Source organism: Micromys minutus (assembly GCF_963924665.1).
Source record: "Micromys minutus genome assembly, chromosome: 3".
Lineage (NCBI taxonomy): Eukaryota > Metazoa > Chordata > Mammalia > Rodentia > Muridae > Micromys > Micromys minutus.
This window is the reverse complement of record NC_137972.1, coordinates 91,511,351-91,534,062: the sequence shown is the minus strand read 5'-3', so window position 1 is coordinate 91,534,062 and position 22,712 is coordinate 91,511,351. Positions and strand designations below refer to the sequence as shown.

Genomic DNA, 22,712 nt, shown 5'->3' with positions numbered 1-22,712 from the left:
TTTTCCCTTAGTGTGCTCCATATAAAATGGGGAGCAAGGGCACCAAAGCCCAGAGAGCAAAACAGTTGGGGCTAGAAGGAGCAGCGTGGACACTGCTGGAGAACCCGGGGCAGCTCAACCTGCTGTCTTACATCAGGCCTGGTGTTGAAGGTACTAGTGTCCAGAAGATGGCAGCCTGCTGCTGCTCTGCTTTTAGAATGCAAATACTTACACTACACATGTTTTCCCCAGCGTGGTACACATGTCTGCTGACAGCAGATAAAGAGCAAATGATTCCAGCAAACAGGTTCTAGCCAGTGCCTGCTTCGGGTGGGTGACCTCCTCCGCCTGCTTCTCTTCATTTACACGTCTAAGATCTGTGTCACAACATGTCCTTCCCAGGTCCTACTTGGTCTTTCTTAATGCCATCTTCAGTAAACACAAGTTCTCAGGGTTTTGTTTTTTTTATTAACTTATTAATCTTTTAAGATAATTGATGTTTTCACTTATAAATGAAATCCCTCTATATTCCAAGGTTATAAAGATTCTTATATTATCTTTCAAAGCTTTTATTTTATTTCTGCCTTTTAAAAACCATATCACTCAGATTTCCTCTTCAAAAAGAATCTTAATACTTCTGGCATACACAAAGAAAAAATTGACTTCTGCTCTGAATGGATTTTCCTAAGTGATAAGGGGGCTTTCTTCCAAATCTGTTCTGGCCTTTGTGTGAGAGAGAATGAGACGGCACGCGAGAAAGGTTTGAAAGATTATTATTTTTTGGAACCTTACTCTTCAGTCTGGATTTGAGCTTGCAGTTTTCTTGCCTCATCCTCAAGCTGAAATGACAGATTTCTCAAAAAAAAATAGATTCTTTTATGTTTTAATAATTGCATGTATTGTATATGCATGTTAAATGAACTTATAGTCAGACAACACTGACCTGAAATCAAATGAATACGCCTGTCGTTTCTTTCTTTCTTTCTTTCTTTCTTTCTTTCTTTCTTTCTTTCTTTCTTTTCTTTTCTTTCTTTCTTTCTTTCTTTCTTTCTTCCTTTTTCAAGATTTATTTATTTATTTATTAAGTCTAAATACACTGTAGCTGTCTTCAGACACATGGAAGAGGGCATCAGATCCCATTACAGATGGTTGTGAGCCACCATGTGGTTGCTGGGAATTGAACTCAGGACCTCTGGAAGTCGGTGCTCATAACCACTGAGCCACCTCTCCAGCCCTCACCTGTCGTTTCACACCTGCCTTCTCCTTTGGCGGTAAGAGCCCCTGCAGTTCACCCTCAGCCAACCCCAGTATGCTGTGCAATGAGCTGCAACCCTCCTGCCATGCACTTCACCCCTGCTTCTCCACCCCGGCTGCAGTTCCCTTTGACTTGTCAACAGGGGGCAGTATGTGATAGCAAAACCATGCTGTGTATTTCACTCTAGAGAAATAGGCTGTATCAGCCATATTTAGCCAGAAGAATTTGTGTTTTGAAAAAAAAATGAGTATTTGCTGTAATCTACAAACTATCTGTTCACAGAAACATACATTTTAATATGTTTGAAAAAGGACAGTTATGTAAAGGGTTATTTGAAGTTAGAGATGGATTGAAATGAATACAATCCAAATTTGTTAAGTTTTTAACACTCATTTATAGTTATATTTTCAGTAATTTACAGTGTTTAAGTTTTTATTTTTGATATACTATACTATAGTATACTAAGTCAATTCATCTTCTTTCTGGGCAGGGTTCCAGGGACTAGACCCAGAGTCCTGTGCATGCATTTCCTTCAGCAGATCGGTATTGCTTTTGCAGATAGCATTTGATATTTTAATGATTGTGGAGTCTTAGTGGCCCTGAGACTCACTGCTGGGGCTGGGGACTGTTGTGTCTGCTGTAGAGAGTGCTGCAGGGAGACTTGCTGCTTGTTCCTTATGGCTGATCCTTTGTCTTCCATTTCTTGTCTTCTCTGGTACATTGGTCTTCTTGGTTCCCAGGTGTACTGCATTCCTACTAAACAGGTCTTTATGCTGTGTCTCCTAAAAAATTCTTTTCTTTGACAGGTTCATCTGTTTATACTTTGATTCTGTCCATACCAACATCCCCCTTAACCTCTGGAAACCTCTCGACATGGCCTCCTCCTATCTTCATTCCCCATGTGTCCTCCTTGGGGTTTTGTTTTTTGTTATTATTTTTGTTTTGCTGTGTGGCTCAGTGTGTTCATTCCAACTTCCTGCTGGAATACTGACTGGTCTTCTTGGTGTGAGCTTGTGTGGGTAACCACAGCTTCAGGGAATTCATGGCACAGTGGCTGTGTCTTGTCCCCTACACAGCATTTCACAGCACTCCTGTTTTCCCTCTATGCTCTTTCCACCCCATTCTCTGTTCTCTGGGTCTGTGGGTAGATGTGTAGCCACTCACTGTGGGTAGATGTGTAGCTACTCACTGTGGGTAGATGTGTAGCCACTCACTGTGGGTAGATGTGTACCCACTCACTGTGGGTAGATGTGTACCCACTCACTGTGCCGAAAGCAGCACTGCTCTACGGGGTAAACATAAATCCTGACCATGGCCCTTCTAACAGACTACAAGATGGTTGACAGCAGGTTTTGACATGCCAGGTCATGTGACTAGCTCAGACCCTGCAGGTTCCTATGGTTCCTACAGACACAGCAGGACTGAGAGCTTCACTCACTCGTTGATTCTAATCACAAACACAGAGAATTATGGTTAATTACAGATAACTATGTAGCGTGTGTCCAGACTTTTTTGACCAAAAGCAGCTTCTAGGAGTGTTTATTTTAGCTTACAGTTCTAGAAGGATAGGAGCCCATCCTGACAGGAGGTGTGGTGCCACAGCAGGTGTCACTGCATACGTGAGAAGCAGAGAGCACACTGAGTGTAGGGTGAGGCTTTGAACTCTCGGTGCTTTGCAGCAAGAGCACTAACTGGGCACCTAGCATTCAAAATGCCTGATTCTATGGGGACATTTCTCTTTCCAACTTCCACGTGCTACTTTTAAAACTCACTTTTTATGCTCTGCACATACACTCGATCACTTTCAATTCTATCACCGTGGGATTTTTCTAAAGAAGTATTTTAATCATTCCCTTCATTCTTCCTACAGATAATTTTAGAAACCAGATATATATTTTTTCTTCAGTAGAAGACATTTACGTTTTACAGACTAGGAATTTGGTCAGAATGAAAACCTAGACTGTAGCAGAGATGGGTGTTGCCCCAGGGTCCAGGCATCCCTGTGCTGAGGAGGGCCTGAAGGCCTGTGCTGTAAGAACACCTATGCACAGAGAGAATGTAAAGGAACACTGGCTCTTCATCGTCCTTTTACAGTCACAGCTGTTATTTCCAAGCTTGTCCAGTGCTTTCACTGTGGAGATCTTGTTATCTGCTTCTCTGCTTTGGTTTTTCTTCTCTCTTGATTTTATCAATATGCTCACCTTGCAGGCTGCAGTAAGCCTGAAAGAGCAACTGGAAGTGGGGCTTTTTCAAACATGCCAACATCTCCTGGTCGTTGTGCCTTGGGCATGCAGGCATGCAATATGAGAAAAGGCTGCCCAAGTGACTCTGGTACTTTCTCCCTCCCACCGAGCCCCACTCCCACGAAGAGAGGCGACTCAGCAGCAGTGGTTTAAAAAGCTTTTGTCAGAAGCATCTGCAGTGCTCTTGTCATCAGAGAATCTTCATTTTTGACCAAGAACAGTCCTTAGACGAGTGTAATTTTAATTATGAACACTTACTGAGTGTATAAGACTTTCAAACGGTGTTCTCCAGTGATGAGGGTTTCCAGTCCCTTTGTTGTAGCAAACTTGTACTTTCTGTTTGCTGCTCTCAGTAATGGTTTTCATTGTAAGCCACGTCTCCTGCTGAGTTCTCAGCCTCTGTAGTTTCTGTGTAATGATGCTCTGAGGCTCTTGGGGCTCCAGGTGTTAGTGCATAATGAATAGTTTCCTTAGCTCATGACCCATCGAGTAGCACATGCGTACATACTGTAGGCATTCTAAATCCTTAGCAAATACGGGCTTTTATTTGTAAAAGTAGTTTGACACTGAAACTTTTCTCAGAAAATTTTTAAAATTGTAAATAGTTTCTATTAATTTCAATTTCTCTTTCTTTAAAGTAAGTACTGTTTTAGTAATTACCACAAGTTATAACACACCAAGTATTTTTATCTTTATTTATTATGTTCAAATAAGTCTGTTGTGCTGTTCTCTTTGGGGTTTTTTTGTACCTTTTACTCATGGAAACTGTTTATATATGACACTCAGTGTTTCTGTAGTTAAAGCCTTGATGTAAATCAGTAAAAGCAAAATGCAAATAGAACACTGAAGACAGAGCGCAGGGAAAAGGTGAGCGCACAGGGGCCATGCTGGTCAGAATCAGGGCTGTAGACGGCCAGTGGAGAGCACTTGCTCTTCCATGTGCTGCCTGTAGTCAGTCTTGTCAAGATGAATGATACCCAAGATTGTCTTTGTGAGAGTTAGGAAATCCAAATGGGTCACTTACAACGTGGTAATGCCTCGTGTTCAAATAGCAATATTAATGAAATTACTCGAAAGGGTAAAATTTTGAAACCCATAAAATGACATATCTTGGGATATAATTGATTCATTCAGGCTTGGTTCTTACAACATTTTATCTTTGTAACCACATGAGGGAGATAATAATTATTCCTTATTTATGGGAAACTGAGGCAGGGAAGGCAGATGGATGTTCTAGGTGCCAGGATTGTTAAATAGTGGAGCCAAGAGTCCAAAGCTGCATTTTCACCAGTGTGTGATCTGTTAGGAAAGGGCCCGCCTGCAGCGTTGCTTCTGGAGACTCACTCCTTTGGGTATGGAAGCAAGTCACTCTCACATTGCCTTTCTTTCCTAAGTTTATTAATGCAAGAATTTATGACCTGGAATTTAGTTTATTATGTTTAATTATAGACCTTACATCCAATCTTATATCTGCTTCTGGTCCCCCTCTATCCTTCTAAAGGCCTTTCTGAGCTCAAGGATATTGAAACAGGAGTACAGCATATTTTAGCAGACATGATTGCAAAAGACAAAGATACGCTCGACTTTATTCGGGACTTGTAAGTAATTTTTTTAGCTTTCTGCTTTGTGGGACTTACGCTGTTAAGTATTGTTAGTGCTAACCCCGTGTTTGTTTAAAATTCTAGGCTTTTTTTGTAGTATAATTTGATTAAACAACAGAACCCTAATATTTAAAATAGTTAAAGTTGTTTTAATTGTATTCTAATAAGAGTGCCTGGAGCTCTGCCTTCTTGACCTGCTTAGAGAAGGATGACCAGATGATTGGTCTGATTACCATCAATCATTGCAGCCTTCTGTGTAGGTAGAGACTCTCTGAAGTCAGGCATTTGAGATGGTTTATGTTGGTATATAAATTGATCTTCGGAGTATATGCTTAGTATGATTGCTTGTTTTGAGACAGGATTTCTCTATGTAGCCCTAGCAGCCCTTCAGCGTACAATGTAGATCATGCTGTCCTCAAACTCACAAAAGTCTCCCTGTGCTGAGATGAAAGGTGATGGGCTGGCAGAGTCCTTTTGATGGATTAGTAATGCCAATTTCTTACTTGGCCATCATTAACCAAATCTTATTTGCTAATAATTTAACTTTTTTCTGTCCTTTTTATGTAACTTTGTAAAAAGTAAAGCACACATAAATAAATGCTTGCTTCTTTTTTAATATTTGTGTATCTGACCAGGTGTAAACATAGATACATTTGTATCCAGTCATCTCTTGCAAAAGTATCCTCAAAAAAAGTAAATGAGAAAGAAGTTGATAAGTTTCAGCTTTATCAGAATTTTTCCTGCAACATAAAAAACATCCACCATCACCAGGTAAATAAGGATCTGCATGCTTATACTAACAATAATAATAATACTTTATTAAGAACTTATGCCAATTATTTTGTTTACTAGTTTGTATAAAATTTGTAAAATGCTGTCATAGTTTCCTGATTTTCCAAATGGAGAACTGAAGGCCCAGAAGAGTTACTGACACTGAAAAATTTAACAGACCTGACAGTGTGATAACCCACACGACTTGCTTTTGACTGCTGACATCCATTAGACCCGCTTCCAGTGTGCTCAGGTGTGAGCGCAGACCGTAGCCATTTTATCTCAGCCTTCAAATTTCATCTTTCAGGTTATCTACCTACATATATATTTCTTTTACTAAATGTTTTCATAGGCTTTGTATTGTCATCATGTGATTTAGTAGGCACAGCAGCAGGAGAGGTGTTACAAATCATGGCAATAAAGCTCTGGCTTTCCATTTACAAAGTAGTTGTCATAACCAGTTTTCATTATTTCTTTACATGGCTGTGAGCCATGGGTTAGTGTCTTTTCATTTCAGCCTTCACAACACTGACATTTCATGGGAAGCAGGTCTGATAGAAACAGACTTCCATAGATTTATTTTATTGTGCTTCAGAGTCATAATTCATTTTCTTTTTAAAAATTCTTTTGTAGTAAAATGTTCATAGTACAAAATGTACATCCTTCAGCACATGTAGGACGTGCAGTGATTCACAGTGTTGAGCACCAACTATCTCAAAGTGTTCCAAAATATGAATACTGTTTTTTCTTTTTCCTTTTTGTTTGTTTGCTTGTTGTTTTGATTTTTGGGTTCTCCGTTCTTTCTTTCTTTCTTTCTTTCTTTCTTTCTTTCTTTCTTTCTTTCATTTTTGGGTTCTCCGTTCTTTCTTTCTTTCTTTCTTTCTTTCTTTCTTTCCTTCCTTCCTTCCTTTCTTTATTTTTTTTTTTTTTATTTTTTTGAAATTTGATGCCAGTCTAATTCTGTGTCCTATGAATACCAAAGATGTCCTGTATTGTTCATTTATTCTTTTCATTGGTTTTATGTTTTTTGGGGGTGGTTTGGCAAGGGGGTGATTTGATTTAGGAGACTGCAAGTGTTCTCTCAACATGAAAGTCCTCACTAATCATTTTAAAATGTATTTTCTGTATCTACATTTTACAGTTGTGAAGAGAGCCTAATAAAACTTGTTAGAATTCTTTACCTTTTGTGTGATAGTTATTTGATTACTAAAGTGCAACTTAAAAGAATATGGTCACATAAACACAATATTACCTTTTCTCACTGAACTATGACATGAGGAGCCTTCATTCTTCCCACAGATGCCTCTTGAGTATTTACCATGTGGTGACTTTGATGTGTAGAGATGGCATGGCCACCGCTCTTGAAGATTTGAAATAGTTCACTATTTTTTTAAAGACTTTAATTTTATTTTTATGTGTATAAATGTTTTGTCTGTGTGATGGTTTGTAAATGCTTGGCCCAGGGAGTGGCACTGTTTGAGTAGTTGTGGCCTTGTGGGCATGGGCTTCAGTGCCCTTGCCCTAGCTGCCTGGAGGCAAGTATTCTCCTAGCAGCCTTCAGGTGAAGATGTAGAACTCTCAGCTCCTCCTGCACCATGTCTGCCTGGACGCTGCCATGCTTCCATCTTGAAGATAATGGACTGAACCTCTGAACCTGTCAGCCTGCCCCAGTGAAATGTTGTCCCTTGTAAGAGTTGCCTTTGTCATGGTGTCTGATCACAGCAGCAAAACCCTAACTAAGACAGACTGCATATATGTATATGCACCACTTGACATGCCAGGTATCCACAGAGGCCAGGAGAAGGCACGAGAGTCTTTGGAACTAGAGTTTGATAGTTATGAGCCTCCATGTAGGTGCTGAGACCTAAACTCTGGCCCTCTGTAAGAGCTGCAAGTGATTTTAACTACTCTCCAGCCCCTCCCCCACCACATTTCCTTATTATGCCTAAAGTTGCTTATGTTACCTCTTTGTGTGCTGTCTTTGTCATAGGTGATGAAACATAATTTCAGTAATTTTAGAACTGAAGGCACAATGGAGCTGTGCTTAACTAGTTATATACTAAAATATAAGATAGTAAAACAGTGACTTTAATACTGTCCGCAGTGAGGGCTGAGGGTAGAGTTCTGGTAAAGTGATTGTAGAGAGTATGGCAGGCCCTGGCCTTCAGTTCTCAGTAACACACACACACACACACACACACTATATATATATATATATATATATATATATATATATATATATATATATATATATACCAGTGACTATATAAATTTACTAAAATTCATTTTTCAGAAACAATCTTGTTGTTTGATTTTATACTTATCTGTGTATGTTTATATGAGAGAGAGAGAGGAGAGAAAATTTAAACAGTATTTTATTTCACACATGTCATATCTGATTACTTGAATTAAAAAAAACTGAGTGATTGGATTTAAATTTATGATTGATACAAGTTTCTGGAGATGAGAATACTCAAGCCTGACAAAATAAGAATGTTCCTGGAATGTTCCTTTGAAAAGTACTCTGGTGGGGGCTGGAGAGATGGCTCAGTGGTTAAGAGCACTGACTGCTCTTCCAGAGGTCCTGAGTTCAATGCTCACAACCATCTGTAATAGGATCTGATGCCCTCTTCTGGTGTGTCTAAAGACAGCTACAGTGTACTCATATACATAAAATAAATAATTAAATCTTAAAAAAAAAAAAGGACTGACTACTTAAAAAAAAAGTATTCCTGTGTTTTAAGAGCTTTTTAGGTTTATGTGTGCCAGAGGGTTGCAGCTGGGTAGCAGATCTCTTTCTAGCCTAGGTGGTAGTGAACTCTGCTTTTCATCCTCTGTGTAACTGTGTGAGCATATGAATCTTGGGAGATATATGGATGACGTGGCGAGAGGCCCTGGGGAAGCACCACTGAGTCACTGCTATCTGCCAAGTTCACTGATCCACCTCACCCTGGCTTTATTCTTCTGCAGATTAGTCCTTGGTGAGGTTCTGACTTTACTCCTCAGCCTCTGCACCCTTGTTCTTGTCTGCTGACCCACTAACCCACTTCTTGTGCTGTTTTCAGTCTTCCTTCCTTACTGTTACTTTCTGTAGTAGTTACTTTCTGTGGTAATTCTGTTGTATTTGACTACATAGTTCTAGCTTCAGTTTTTGCCCCAAGCTCTGATTTTTCATGTTTAAAAAAAAAGTACTTTCAACTTTCGGTTTGTTATTTTTTTCAGGAAGAACTGGATTTTATCAGATGTTTCATAATTTATTGAGGTGATCATGAGCTCTTTTAGTCAATCGACATAACTAGTTGCATCAATGGGCTTTAGGGAGTGCGTGCATGCATTCTCATGTGTTTGCTTCATGGTGGCAGTAGCATCTCTTGGAGCTAGAGTCAGAGGCAGCTGTGAGCTGCCTCACATAGTGCTGGGAACCCAACTCAAGTCCAGAAAGAGTAGCTAATGCTCTTAACCCTTGCCCCATCTCTCTACCTTCTGATCTTAGTTTTTGGAATAAGGTCTCTCACTGAACATGGAGCTTATGTATTTGGCTAGACTGGCTGACCAGTGAGCTCCAAGATGCTGCCTGCCTCTGCCCCCTGGTGCTGTCATTATAGGCACAAGCCTCTGTTCCCTGCTCCATGTAGGTGTTAGGGGTCATAACATAGGTTCTCATGCTTATGTGCCAAACAATTTTCCCCAGCCTCAATTAGGATTTTCTTTGTGAGAAAGACTTGTAGCTTGAAGAAAGTATAAACAAATTGTTTTTAATACATTCCTTTGTAAATAGTAAAAACAACCCTGTTCTTGGCTAGAGAGGTGCCTGGATTTGTTTCATAAATGTGAATTCCTTGAGTTTATCATTGCTTCATTGACTATCAGTCTTTGTCATATGTTTCTGTCAGATTCTGGCCATTAACCGAGGAGAGAATTTGAAGATACTGACAGTCAAGGTCAACATTTCTGATGGAGTGAAGAATGAATTCTGTCGGTGGTGTATACAAAACAGGTTTGTTTATGGGCTAGTCACGGATTTGCTTTCTAAAATATCAGCTGGTATATGAAACACATATTATGTTAAAAAGCCAGCGATGACACTTGTTTGAGTTTGATCCTTAGTAGGAGATTACCAACTCCCAGGTGCTATATTCTGCTGTCTAATAAGTTAATATTTAAAAAATAAGTATGCTTGAGATATATACCTAAATAGAAAATGTCTATGAAGGGGATAGAGATTATAAGTGATGACTGTCTGTGAGGAGAGGACATTTACTTCAGTGTAGTCATGTGCTTTAAAAACTGGTGATTAACAAAGCATGCATATGATTGGTTTATACTTGTGGATTTGAAAAATCCTATTGCCTATTGAGCACAAAGCTAAAGGAGCCGGAAGAGAACAAGGTAACTGCAAGAAAAGAAAAAAGAACTCCCGAGAGAACTCACAGCGAATGGTGCGGCAGGAGCTTGGGTAGGCAGACCTTAGTGGGCTTCTCAGGAAGTCTGAAAGTATGAACCCCAGCTCCAGTGGGTTTTATGTAACGGAGTGGAGTGTCCATGCCTGTCTGCTTCCAAGGAAAGCTGTTATGTAAAAGGGAACAAACCAAGCAAAGATCCGGACATAGTTCAGTAAAGGGAATCAGTCCCTCAAGGAGAGCCCTGTGTAGGGTCTTGGGAAATTATTTGGAGAGGGCCTGTTATTATGGGGTAACAGGTGGCGGTCGCTCATATCTTAGAGCCTGAAGACCCTTCTGACAGGTGCAGAGGCAGCAAAGCTGACGTCCTGACACTGGCGCCCTGGGCTAATGTGTGGGCTTTTAACAAGAACTAAACGGGAAAACTCTATGCATCTGGTGGAGCTTCAGTGCACACTATTCGATCTTGAGCAACACGGGAACCTTCGCCAGTGCGGGGTGCTCGCTGATTGACAGACACCTACGAGCTCTAGCTCCATGTGAGTGAGAACCCTGCACAAACACTTATCTCTAGACCACACGTCTGTTGTGTGCCTGTGTTTAAGTGTGCTTAGGTCTGTAAATGCCGTATTTAGTGTAGTGACACACTATAGATTCACAGGCTGGAAGCAATAGCCTATCCGTACAGGCTTACATAGGCACACTCTGCGGTGTGCACAATAAGATCATCACACATTATTTTATAGAACATATGTTTACTATCAACTGATATGTGAAGTACCTTCCTATGCCGTATTTTATAAAACATGTTTTTCTTGTGAAAAAAAGAATTAACAAAAAATGTCACATTACCATGTCTGATGTTTTAGCTGCTAAAAATTGAAGCACTAATGTAATTTATATTATATTACAGTATAACTGAACTAACTGTATGTGATCTATTTAAAATACTTTGCACATTAAAGCTATTGATATGACAATTAAAGTTAACAGGTGCATTAAGTAAGTTTTAAGCAAGTTTTAATATTAAAGTTCTCATCTGTTAATAGAACCTTTGAAGATACCAACATATGTTTGTACAGTTCTTTTACTTGTAGTTTAAATTTTGCTGGATGTGTCTGAGCCTTACAACAGTCAATTTAGTTGCTACAAAAGATTTTGTAGCTACCATTTGGTTGAGAAAGTGAATCAATACAAGGACATAAAATGACTCACATTGCTGTTGCTGTGGATTTTGTATATGCCTAATTACTAGCCCCCATTGGGAGAGCTTGCTGGGAAATTTACTCGAAAAGTTAGATGATGTACTTTAGGAATTAGCACTCTTCTCCAACATTACTTATACAAGTCCACTGGAAGCTAGTTTGCTTTAGCCAATTCTACCAAGGATTAGCTGCTGACTCTTCAAGTATGGCTGAGAAGGCAGCACCACGTAAGATAGGTTCTACATTAGTCAGTAGGTAAGTTGCTTGAGCACTTACGCTGTACTCATACAATAACATCCCCTGCAACCGTTTTCAGGACACAGAGAAGGAACTAAAAGCTGAGATAAGGCTTAAAACACAGTTTGTTAGTACTCGGGAGGATGAGATTGAGGATTATGAGTTCGTGGCCAGCCTGGGCTATGTAGAGACACCATGACCAAGACAACTCTTACAAGGACAATATCTAACTGGGGCTGGCTCACAGTTTCAGAGACTCAGTCCATCATCATCATGGCAGGAAGCATGGCAGCGTCCAGGCAGACATGGTGCTGGAGGAGCCGAGCAGCATCTTGATCTGTAGGCAGCCAGAAGGCTGTCTTCTGCAAGCAGCCAGGGGGCTCTGATTTCACACTGGGTGGAGCTTGAGCATAGGAAACATGAAAGCCCTCCTTCATAGTGACTAATTCTTCCAACAAGACCACACCTACTCCAAACATGACCAAGCATTCAAACACATGAGTCTATGGGGGCCACACCTGTTCAAATTCCCACAAAACCCAAAGATGATTTCTAGTAGCTGTTTATAATAGGCCTTCATTGGTGATGAGTCCTTTACTTATGTGTGTAGAAGGAAATATTTAAGAAGGTAACAGTCGAGTTGTTAGCTGTGGTGTGAGATTTCTTATTTGTTTTATACTTTCTGTATAATTATCATTTTTATTTTTTAAATAATGTATTTTATTTGATGAAAATTTTATATATTTATATAATTTATTTTGATCGTACCCACCCATCATTATCTTCCTTCAGCTCCCCCTAGTCTCCCCTACTCCTTTTCCCTCCCATTTTCATTGCCTTCTCTCTCTTTTTTTTTGTTATTGCTATTAGTAACTCTCTGAGCCAAATTTTGCTTCTAGTATGAACATAGGTATGGGACCATACACTGGTGTGTGAACATCCTCAGAGGAGGATGACTACCTCTCCCTTACAACCACCCATCTCCAGCTCCTCCTCCAAGGTTGGGGCCCATCGTCCTTTTATGCTGGAATTATGGCTGACTTGATTTTGTGCAGTGACCACAGTCAGGGGAGTTGTTGGGCATCAGCCACAGCAGTCCACAGTCAGTTCTGATCCAGACGTGATTTTGCTGTGTTGTGTTTTCATTTTCATTTAGTGCTAGGAATCTTTTTATTTCCTTTCTGATTTCTTGTATTTTGATTTTAACTATTCAGTAGTGTGTTGTTTAATTTTTAGGAGTCTGTATCCTTTTGTAGTTTTTATTACTGTTGATAGGTAACTTTTGATTGTGGACAAATGGAGTATAGTTTTTTCAGTTTTCCTGTATTAGAGAATCGTTTTTGTGCTATGTAACAGGGCCACTTTGGAGATCACATTTGCTGCAGTAGTTATTTAAAAAGATCAGGTGTGGAGGAAGAGGTGATGGTAGTTTAGACTCAGGTGCTAATGGTGGGAGAGCTTAGATTCTTTGTGCACTCTGCAGGAGGCAGAGTAGACAGTGCCTGATTAAATGGTGATGGATTGGCTGGGCAGAGCTGACACGCTCGTGTGGCTTGAACAAGCTAAGTGAGGACACTCGCTACCATCACAAGATAGAAGTGCTGCGTGCTGTATAATTCTGGCTTGAGTGGGTTAACTGAAATCTTGTCATTGAGTTAATTACAATAGTAAGGATTGGATGTATATTAAAAATGATATGTAGGTCTAGGCCCAGCAGTGGAACAGTTTCTCATTTGAACATGTGTTCCTTGTTCACAAGATAGAGATGAAGAGGACCCTGAGCTTGTCAGATGCTGTAAGAGTTCAGTAATCCAAGTTTCTGTGTTCTTTAAATAAAAACTTGTGTGAAGGAATGCTCTTAGTACGTCCCACCTATGATTTGGATTGTATAGCAGCAGTTCCTTTTTAAGTTTGCAAAGTTATGTGTCTGCCTTGTGGAATTGATTTCTATTGTCTGAACTGTACTGCAGGGTTTTTTTTTGTTTTTGTTTTTGTTTGTTTTGGCAGAGAAATAGGTATAAGGGAAACTGTCTCCTGTAGCCAGTTTTATATGTGTAGAGCCATGAAGGGTAGCTGAAGAGAGCTCGCCATTGTCTTACCTAGGAGAAGGAAGGAAAACAAATTTCTTTGCCAGAGTGGAGGCTATTTCTCTATACAATGGCTGAGCAAACGATCTCCTTGTCAGAAGCATGCAGTTTGGGGCCTTCCTGCCTGGACCTTACAGGCTTTGACATTCTATGATTCCTGCTTTCATTATAGACTTTATTGCATGCATCTCTTATAGGGAGTATTTCATGTGAAACTTGAGGTTAGGGAAGTCACACAAAGGTTTTTCACAGGTATGTACCCGTTGCGTTACAAGAGGTTCCGTTGAAATGTCATCCTATAATAAGACATATTACATTGTCTAAGGATCTCATAAGTGATGACTGTGAGTTCCCTGTGCTATTTCAGGACCTTAGTTTGCTAAGTGCTGTAACTAGATCCCAGGAAGACAGTAAAGGGACAGAATTGTTGTAGAAGGAATTAAAAGGAACTTATACAGCGCTTGGAATATGGGTAACTGCTCTCTGCAGGACTGAGCCTGGAGGGCTGAGCAGCTGTAAACAGTGTGATGTGTCTACACAATATAAACACACCTACTTCTTCACAGGGATAAGAGCAGAGTGCTCTAAGCTAGGGGAGCATCTTATGGCTTAAAAGTTACCCCATGAGGTGCAGCTTTAGGAGGACAGATCATAATTTCTAGCTTTTTTAAAAACAGTGGTGAAACTTTGGAGCTTAAAGGGAAACCACCCCAGTAGACATCAGACATTGGATGTGTACATTAAAAAAGATACCACTCTATTAAACCTCTAGTGTCTAAGTACTGTTTTCCTGGCATGTCATCTCATGACCCAGAACTATGTTTTCCCGACTAGCCAACCTCCATTGTGTGACATATAAGGCCCTTCATGAGCTGAGCACTGCCATATTTGTAGTCTTATCTTTCTGAATTGATGCTGCCACTTGGATGCCCTAGCATTATGAAGCTGTGTATGGTTATAGCCACATGCTCAGATCTTGCTTTTAGCTTGTACCGTACTGCTCTCTTCTGTAGATGCCTCACACTAGAGGCTAGGGCTACCACACGTGGATTTGGGGAAGGTGGTGCTGTTAAGGATATTTTGGTGTCTTTGAGATGTCTTATGAGTTTAGCCTTTACTCTTAATACTATGGAGAGGACAGTCACAGACAATATAGTTTGTATAGTAAATTCTGAGTCTTGGGGGGTGGGGGTGGGAGAGAGGGAGAAATAGATAGATAGATAGAGAGAGAGAGAGAGAGAGAGAGAGAGAGAGAGAGAGAGAGAGAGAGAGAGAGAGAGAGAGACCCTGTTTCAAAAACCAAAACAAAAAACCCTAAACAAAATGACAATCTTCCCCTCAAAATCTCCCTTCCACATGTCACATAATCCCTTTCAGACACCACAGCCTCAGGACAGCCCCTCCTTCCAGATTATGTTACAGTGGCTTCCATAAAGGCTCTCCCTGCTCCTCAGCTCCCCTCTTCCAGATGACCTTTCCTGGTCTCTATCACATCAGTTTTGTCCTGAGTTTTTCCTTCTTGTAGGTGGAGACCACATGGCTTCGCACGGCCGGAGTTAATGAAAATCCTGCATAATTCACTGGATGACTCCTTTAAACGCCTCATTGTTCCTCTCCTCTGTAGAGAGCTCAGGTATGTGTCTTGTTTATTAACATTATGTATGGTCTTCAAGGAGTACGGAGTAAATGTTTGTTCATTTGAACCAAGCCAAAGAACTTAGTCTTCAAACCAGGTCTTCAGTGTGAGCCTTGGTTTTAATCTGTAGATTAATCTTACGATATTCTTCCTAATTGTGACCCACTTTAGTCCTGAATACTTAGTGTTTATACCCCTTCCAGGTCTGCATTGCTGATATTTCAGTTTGACAGTCAAGCCAAACATGACTTTATTGATTAGAGATTTGACTTGGAAAAACAAACTGAGAAGTTAATGGAGAGGTTACTTGGAAGCATTTTCTGGAGGTAATAGAGCCAAAGAAAGCATAATGAACTTGGTGAGGAAGGAGACGATCTTCCTGCTCTGAGGAGAGAAAGCAATTCCGTGTGTTCTTCTCCCAGTGGGGATTTCTAGATGAGCAGCAGATGAGGTGATTGAAAGAGCCACACCAGCAGGCTCGGAGTTCTGTGAGGGGCAGACATGCTTTAGCAGAGAAATGAGAGTCTCACAGCAGCAGAACCGGCCTTTTCTCTTGATTTTCTCTAGCTGTTGTCTTAAGTTCTAGCAACCAGCATGGTTTAATCCTCCATGTGTACCGTGGATGAGCGCTTCTCCAGGCTGCCCCTGAGTGGTGGGACGGCACGTGCCTGGTCAGCTCACTGGGAGTCTGGCCGACTGGAACTTCTCTATTTCTCCTTTGTACATTTGGCCTTTGAGTTCAGAGTAGGAATGAACATTATAAAGATGAGGTGCTTCATTTCTCCATTTCTGTTGTTCCATGCCACACTCTCTGGATTCATCCTTTGTGGTCTAGATGGCCCCTACAGATACTGCTGTGTTTGGAATTCTGTGTCTTCTGTGTGATCTACTGTCTCTTGCTTTCCATGCTGTGGCGTGAACTTGAGGGCTTTGTTCCTTTACTTACTCATTTATTTGTATGTGTTCAGGAGTTTGTGTCTCTGTGTGAGTGTGTGTACGTGTACATATGTGGTGCAGGTGCTTGTGTGAGAGGCAAGAAGAGGGTGGCGGTGTCCTCTCTGTCATCCTATCTACTCCTTTGAGATGGAGGTCCAGCAAGTCTTATACTTGTCTACACCCTGCATGGAGCAGGGGTGACAGACATTGTCAGGATGCCCATCTTGTTATATGGGTGCTGATCCAAACTTTAGTTTCCATGGTTATGTAGCAAGTGAACTGTTGGGGCCCACTCATTCTGTCTTGAAGGGGAAAATAATCTTATGTAAAATTTCAATGTGGTACTTCTTTTTCTTTCCTGTGTGTGTGTGTGTGTGTGTGTGTTATGTTCAGTATCCAGTGTATTTTGATGTTTGGTTTTGTAGCATGTGGAATGATCTCATTGCTACTAAGCCATGTACTATGGAATTTTGTAGGACACAGTCCTTTTTTGATTTGCATTGTGGATAAGCAAGAACATGTTCTTTTAAACTGTCTGAGTTATAACAACATAGCTCATTTCTGTTCATTGTTAGTCTGCAGGCATTGCCCAGAGATGGGGCTCCTTAGAAATGCTTATCTGAGCAGCAGCTGAAGAGGGCAGTTAAAGATGGCTTTACCAGTGTTTTGAAGAAAAATATTTTGTTTCTTTAATTCTGAAGGAATTTATTTTAATTCTGAAGGATAGAAAATTTGATTTCTAGGCCTTTTGTTTGTTTTCTTTCTTTCTTTCTTTCTTTCTTTCTTTCTTTCTTTCTTTCTTTTTTACTGATATGTTGCTTCTGGGTTCGGCTATGGTCAAAAGTGCATGCCAACATGCTGGGCTTTTTCCATGGGTGCTGAGGACCAGAGCTCAGACCCTCCTGTGGGCTCAGCAGCTCCTTTACCCAAAGAGTCATCTCGCTGCCCCATGTGATCTTTGAAAATCCCATCCCATTGTTTCACAGCAGTCTACTGAACCCGTCCGTCCCTGTGGTCTTGAAGCTATTTAGAAGAGTCTGATGACCGGGTTGATGGGCTTCATCTGTCTCCTGAGTGACCTTCTTATTTCTTTTTCTCTTAGCCTATGAAATCACCCTTTTCTCTGGAGACTGTGAGCCCTCTATGCCACTCTCCTTGTGTGTAGTGTCCCTCCAGGTTATGTGCCCACTGTCCCACCTCTGTTGTAGATGGGCACCCCTTACAGTGCCCATCTCCTTCCCCTGAGCTGCTCCTGGCATAGGTTCCTCCTGAGTTAGCACTCTTCATTGCTCTAGTCTGTTCGTTCTGCACTGTTTCTTCATCACGATGGTCTTCTGGGAAGAGTGTGGTCTTTACACTTTGTGTTTCTTAAACCAATCATGGTTCCTTGAAAAGACTACCAACTAATGACGTTACAATAAATGAAGTTCAAAATAAAGAGTTAGAAATACTTGTAATGATATTTTAATGATACTCTGTTTTGCAGAAGTCAGAGAATTATAATGAAATGTTAGAGAAGATGAGAGAAAATTCTTGTAAACCAAATTAGCCAGAAGAACAGACAGTAGCATGTGCCTCTTCACACATATCTAGTTAACCCTCACCACACAGACCTCAAACGCAGTTTGAATTGCTTTGTGTTAAGTCTTCTTGTGGCCAATAGCATTTGTTTTTTATTTTGTCTAAAAGAGAAGAAATGCTTCTTATGACATAATTCTTATGAATTTCAGGAGATGATACATTGAGGGCTTCAAGGTTCCAGCTACGTTTAAGCTCATCGTTGGCTTATATTTTTTTCTATAAGGCTTTAAAAGTACACTCCTAACAGTGTCTGGATAAAGCAGAGTCGTGGTTACATAGGCCTGGTTCTGTACCAGCTCTTAGGGACTGTGGCATTGCCCAGTGCCTGGGAATGACAGGGAGGCGGAGGCCTGAAGAGGAGCGCAGACAGGTATCAGGAGCTCTGAAGTAATAGCCTTGTGGGAGGCTCCTGTGCCCAGTGCCGTTCCTTCTCGCTGTGGCCTGCACTTGTCATTCCTGCCATGCTCCTTCTCATGTGTGTACTTATCTGCCAAGGACTGTGTCTATGGCAGTTACAGGAGATGGGTGTGAAGACTTAGACAGTTTGCTTTGGAATTGTTTGTGGTGTCATATTTCTGTTAGACCCAAGTTAACTCAGGGACAGGATGTTTTATCTCTGAGGATTGACTCTACAAAGTAAATTCTGCTCTCTATGTGAAAAGATTTGGATGAATGAAAATCTGAAGTACTTTTTGTGTCATTCCCCTCTCCTGCATTTCTAAAGAGCCAAACTGACATCGGATGCAGAGAAGCAATCAGTAATGATGTTTGGACAGAATCTCCGCCAGCTCCTTTTAACAAGTCCTGTTCCAGGCCGCACCCTGATGGGAGTAGATCCTGGCTACAAACATGGATGCAAACTAGCCATCATTTCTCCTACTAGTAAGTTTTTCAGCTTTTCATACCAGAGCTTTTTGGTTGATCCTAAGATCATAGATCTTCACAGATATCATGAAGATCTAGAAATAATGCTTGTTTTTGTGGTTTAGAAATTGTATTTTTATGGGGCTGTGGGCATCACAGGATTTCCTGTATTTCTGATCAGAATTCTCGCAGGAAGACCATCATGTATCTGTCCCTTCTCTCCATTTACTAGGGTCAGGCTTAAACTCCTTGTCTCTTCTTTCCTTCTTTTTTTTTACTTCTCTCTCCTCTCCCTTCCTCTCCCCCTCCCCTTGCCCCTCTCTTCCCTTCTTTCTTGACATAGTTTCATATAGCCCAGGCTACCTTTGAGTTCTGTTGATGGCTAACACTGAACTCATGACCTTTCCCTCTCCTCCTGGAGGCTGGCACTGCAGGCATGTGCTACCACGTCTGTGTGTGTGGCACCGGCCTTCAAGCCCAGGCAAGCATTCTCCAACTGAGCTCTATAGAACCCCAGCTGCTGAGACTTGAACCGTGGCTCTTATCAATTTCAACTCTGTGGTGTATTCTGACTTTATATACATTTTAAGTATGTTTTGTAGCTGTGAATATTCAGTTAGTGTAGTCCCCTGTCCGCTGTAGTGAACCTTTCTGTGCCTCCTTTCCACATTTCTGTGTTCTCATTGGAGAAATCTTCATGTCTGGAAAGTTCCATGCTACTACTTTTCTCTTCTTTGACTCAGGGTCTCTCTGTGTAGCCTCAGTTGTCCGCGAACTCACTGTGTAGACCAGGCTGGCCCGACTCAGATCTGCCGCCTCTGCCTCCCAAGCAGCTGGGAATTAGTTGATGAAAAGTTGTCTCAGTTTTTGTCTGAAAAAGCTGCTTTTATTTTCATTTCTGAAGATTATTTATATGGGGAGATTGGTTAGTTGGTAGTTACTTAAATATGTTGTCCCATTGTTATTAGTTTTATTTTTTAGCTGATATTTTTTTTCTTTTTCTGTAATTAGTCTAGAAATTATTGGTGTTCCTTTGGAAAGCAATGTTCTCTTCCTTCTGGAGCCAAAATCTTCTCTTTGTTTCAAAGTTTTTATGTGATGTACTTAGCAGTGTGAGTGTGTCGGCATGAGCTCCATTTCGGAATGCCATCATGTTGTTATCTCTCCTTCTCTTCTCTCCTTCTGTTTTCAATGTTTTATTTTCTACTGATTACGAATCCTCCCATCTTTCCTAAGCTGTTATTAAATCCATCTGAGTCTCTGTATGTAACTTTTTCATGGTTTTAGAATTTCTCTTTGGTATATAGTTGTACCCGATAATTCTCTGGTGAGTGTCTTCACTTAATTTTGTCCTCTTTGCTATCTCCTCGCTCTGCCCTCGGCTGGTTTCATCTCTGGAGTGCTGTGTCTTCTCACGGTCCTCTGCAGGCCTCTGCTGCCCTCTCTGTGTCGTCCCGGAGCTGGGACCTGTGCTGCCGCATCCACATGAGATTAATTCTTGCTATTTCATTCATGTGGTTTTATGATTCTGATGTATACTAGCCTCATTGTTTATATACTCTTTTAAAAAAACTCATTTTTATGAATCTTGTTCTGTTTTGTGGGCATATTATGGCGGACTTTTATTTTCTACCCTAAGAAAATCGTTCTGTGTACAGTCTGTTCGTCATCCCTTTGTTTTGCTTAGGTTGTTTCCAGTACGTGAGAAGGTGAGTTGGGTCAGGACAGGCGTCTTACTGTGTAAAACTCACTTTGTCTTGTGTTTGCTGGTTATTAGAGACTTCAGCCGTAGCTGGCTGATGGTTTCTGGATTGGGCTGTCTATTGCTTTCTCCTGTTTAATCTGGGTCTGTTTCCTTTGCTCATTCTGTCCTTGCCTTGCGCAGTTTAGATGGAATTCTGGCTCTTTGTTTCCACCCTTATAATTTGTCTTCTTTTGCTTCAGAAGTCCATGAGGATCAGTTTTTCAGTCTTCAGAAGGTCGCTGGGCAGCCTGTGTCCTGGTGGGCGCCAGTGTCAGCTCCTCAGTGTGGGGCTCTTCTCCCTCAGACGCCTCTTACAGAGGTGCTGTGCCCTTCCCGGCCCCTTGTGTCTGCTTCTGGAGGCTCTTTGTTGTCCGGGTACAGCCACAGCTTCGCGTCTTTGTTTTCCTGGTTGTCCTTTGTGCTGTTACTGTTTCCCTCATGGGAAGGGTCAGCAATGCACGTGTCCCTTACTGTACCGCTGTGATAAATTTCAGTATTTGAGTTTTCCTTACTGTTTTATTTTTAAATAAGACTTTACACTGTAGCCCAGGCTAGCCTTAAGCTATGTAGCTCCAACTGAGGTCTTCCTACCTTAGCTTTTTGAGTGTTGGGATTCTGGGCCCTGCTAGGAGTTTTATTTTGAGAATGTCAGATTACTTAGGTCTTAAAGGTAACTTCAATCTCACCTTGGTCCCTTCTTCTAGACATGCTGGTAGCTTAGTTTTCAGTATTGTAGTTAGAGTGTCCTTGTTAGACTTGAAACGTGTTCGCAGCCTGTGGTGTAGTTTTGCTCAGAATTGTGCTTCATCGTATTTAAGTCCCATTCTGTTTATAATGTCTACCCTGGTGATACAGCTTTTTCAGTTCTCCTGTATTCCTATCTTCATCTTCCCAATTGACACTGCTGCAGCACTTTTCCTTACATGTGCTTTACTTGAAACTTAATCGATACTTTGTGTTGTTTTTCCCTTCTCCTCTTTTCCTTAGTCATTTTTGTAGGGTAGCTGGTCTAGAACTTGAAGCAGTCTCTCCAGTGCAGCCTGCTCAGTCCTGGATCACATCATTTATTTCTTACCCTTTTCTTTCTTGAGGTTATCCTGTCTCTTACTAATTTCCTGTCGTCTTTACGTAGCTCATTTATTTCTCTTCATTGAGTGATCACCCTGAAACTTTTTATTTGTCAAAAAATTTTACTTAAAAATAAAATTATGTATAATATAATGTAAAATTGAAAAAGCCTGAAGTTCTTAAATATACAGCTCAAAGAAACAGAATAAACAAACTAATATATCAGCAACTGAAAAACGGAATAGCATAACCATGCATGATTTATACATGCAGGAGCCAGGCAGTGTGAGCTGTAGCTGCTGCCTAGGTCTGAACCTTTCTCCTGCAGTGCCATCCACTTAGTAATGGTCTGTGTTGAAAAGTGGGTTCTTTTACTTTGAAAGAAACAGCATTTCTGAATCCTTAGGAAGAACCTGATCTAGTGGATATGAATAAATCAGACTTTATTTTAGCTTTTGTGGATGTGTACATGTACACTCATTCATGGAGGTCAGAGGAGAGCTTGAGGTGTGGCCATTTGTATTCTACTGTGTGGGTCAGGACCCAACTAAGGATGTCGGGTGAGGGGCATACGACTTTGTGAGGCAGCTCACAGACCCGTGGGTTACATTTTAAAAGAGAAACCAGTTTCATTTTCTATTGTAGCTTCTTTAATAGAAACAGCAGTGAGTTATAGTTTGCAAATATCTTTTTACACCTCCAACCCCTTTTAAGGTCAGATACTTCATACTGATGTGGTTTATTTGCACTGTGGACAAGGCTTCCGAGAGGCAGAGAAGATCAAGAGGCTTTTGCTGCATTTCAAGTAAGGAGATAAATAGCCTGTTGAGTAAGTTTAGTAACTCACCTGATCGTAGGCACTTTTGATGCTCCTAATTTGGGGTACGGGATTAAGGGAAACACCTGGGGAGAAAGAAGGTCCCTTGTGCACAATGCTGGGGAGAATTGTTGGAAAACGCACATAGAGACTGGTGGAATACTTTTTCCCATGTCTGCCTTCTTTCAAATAAAGGTGATGATGTAGTACCTGAGAGACCCTCCCCACTCCCTCTTCCCTCCCTTCCATTCTCCCCCAAAGAAGGGGTATTATAGTAGTTAAGAACTT

The 22,712-nt window shown here is 41.0% G+C and overlaps 1 protein-coding gene across 1 annotated transcript in view; it reads left to right on the top strand.

Annotated features, from left to right (window-relative positions):
- Positions 1 to 22,712, top strand: part of SRBD1 (S1 RNA binding domain 1) — a gene marked incomplete at its 5' end in the record, with an annotated part of 145,231 nt that overhangs the window by 13,942 nt on the left and 108,577 nt on the right. The window contains 7 exons of the mRNA XM_080914190.1: positions 12 to 150; positions 4,979 to 5,075; positions 5,714 to 5,849; positions 9,743 to 9,846; positions 15,304 to 15,411; positions 18,656 to 18,813; positions 22,322 to 22,412. Of these exons, the coding sequence (XP_080770316.1) occupies positions 12 to 150; positions 4,979 to 5,075; positions 5,714 to 5,849; positions 9,743 to 9,846; positions 15,304 to 15,411; positions 18,656 to 18,813; positions 22,322 to 22,412 (833 nt within the window). The remainder of the gene's footprint in view (positions 1 to 11; positions 151 to 4,978; positions 5,076 to 5,713; positions 5,850 to 9,742; positions 9,847 to 15,303; positions 15,412 to 18,655; positions 18,814 to 22,321; positions 22,413 to 22,712) is intronic.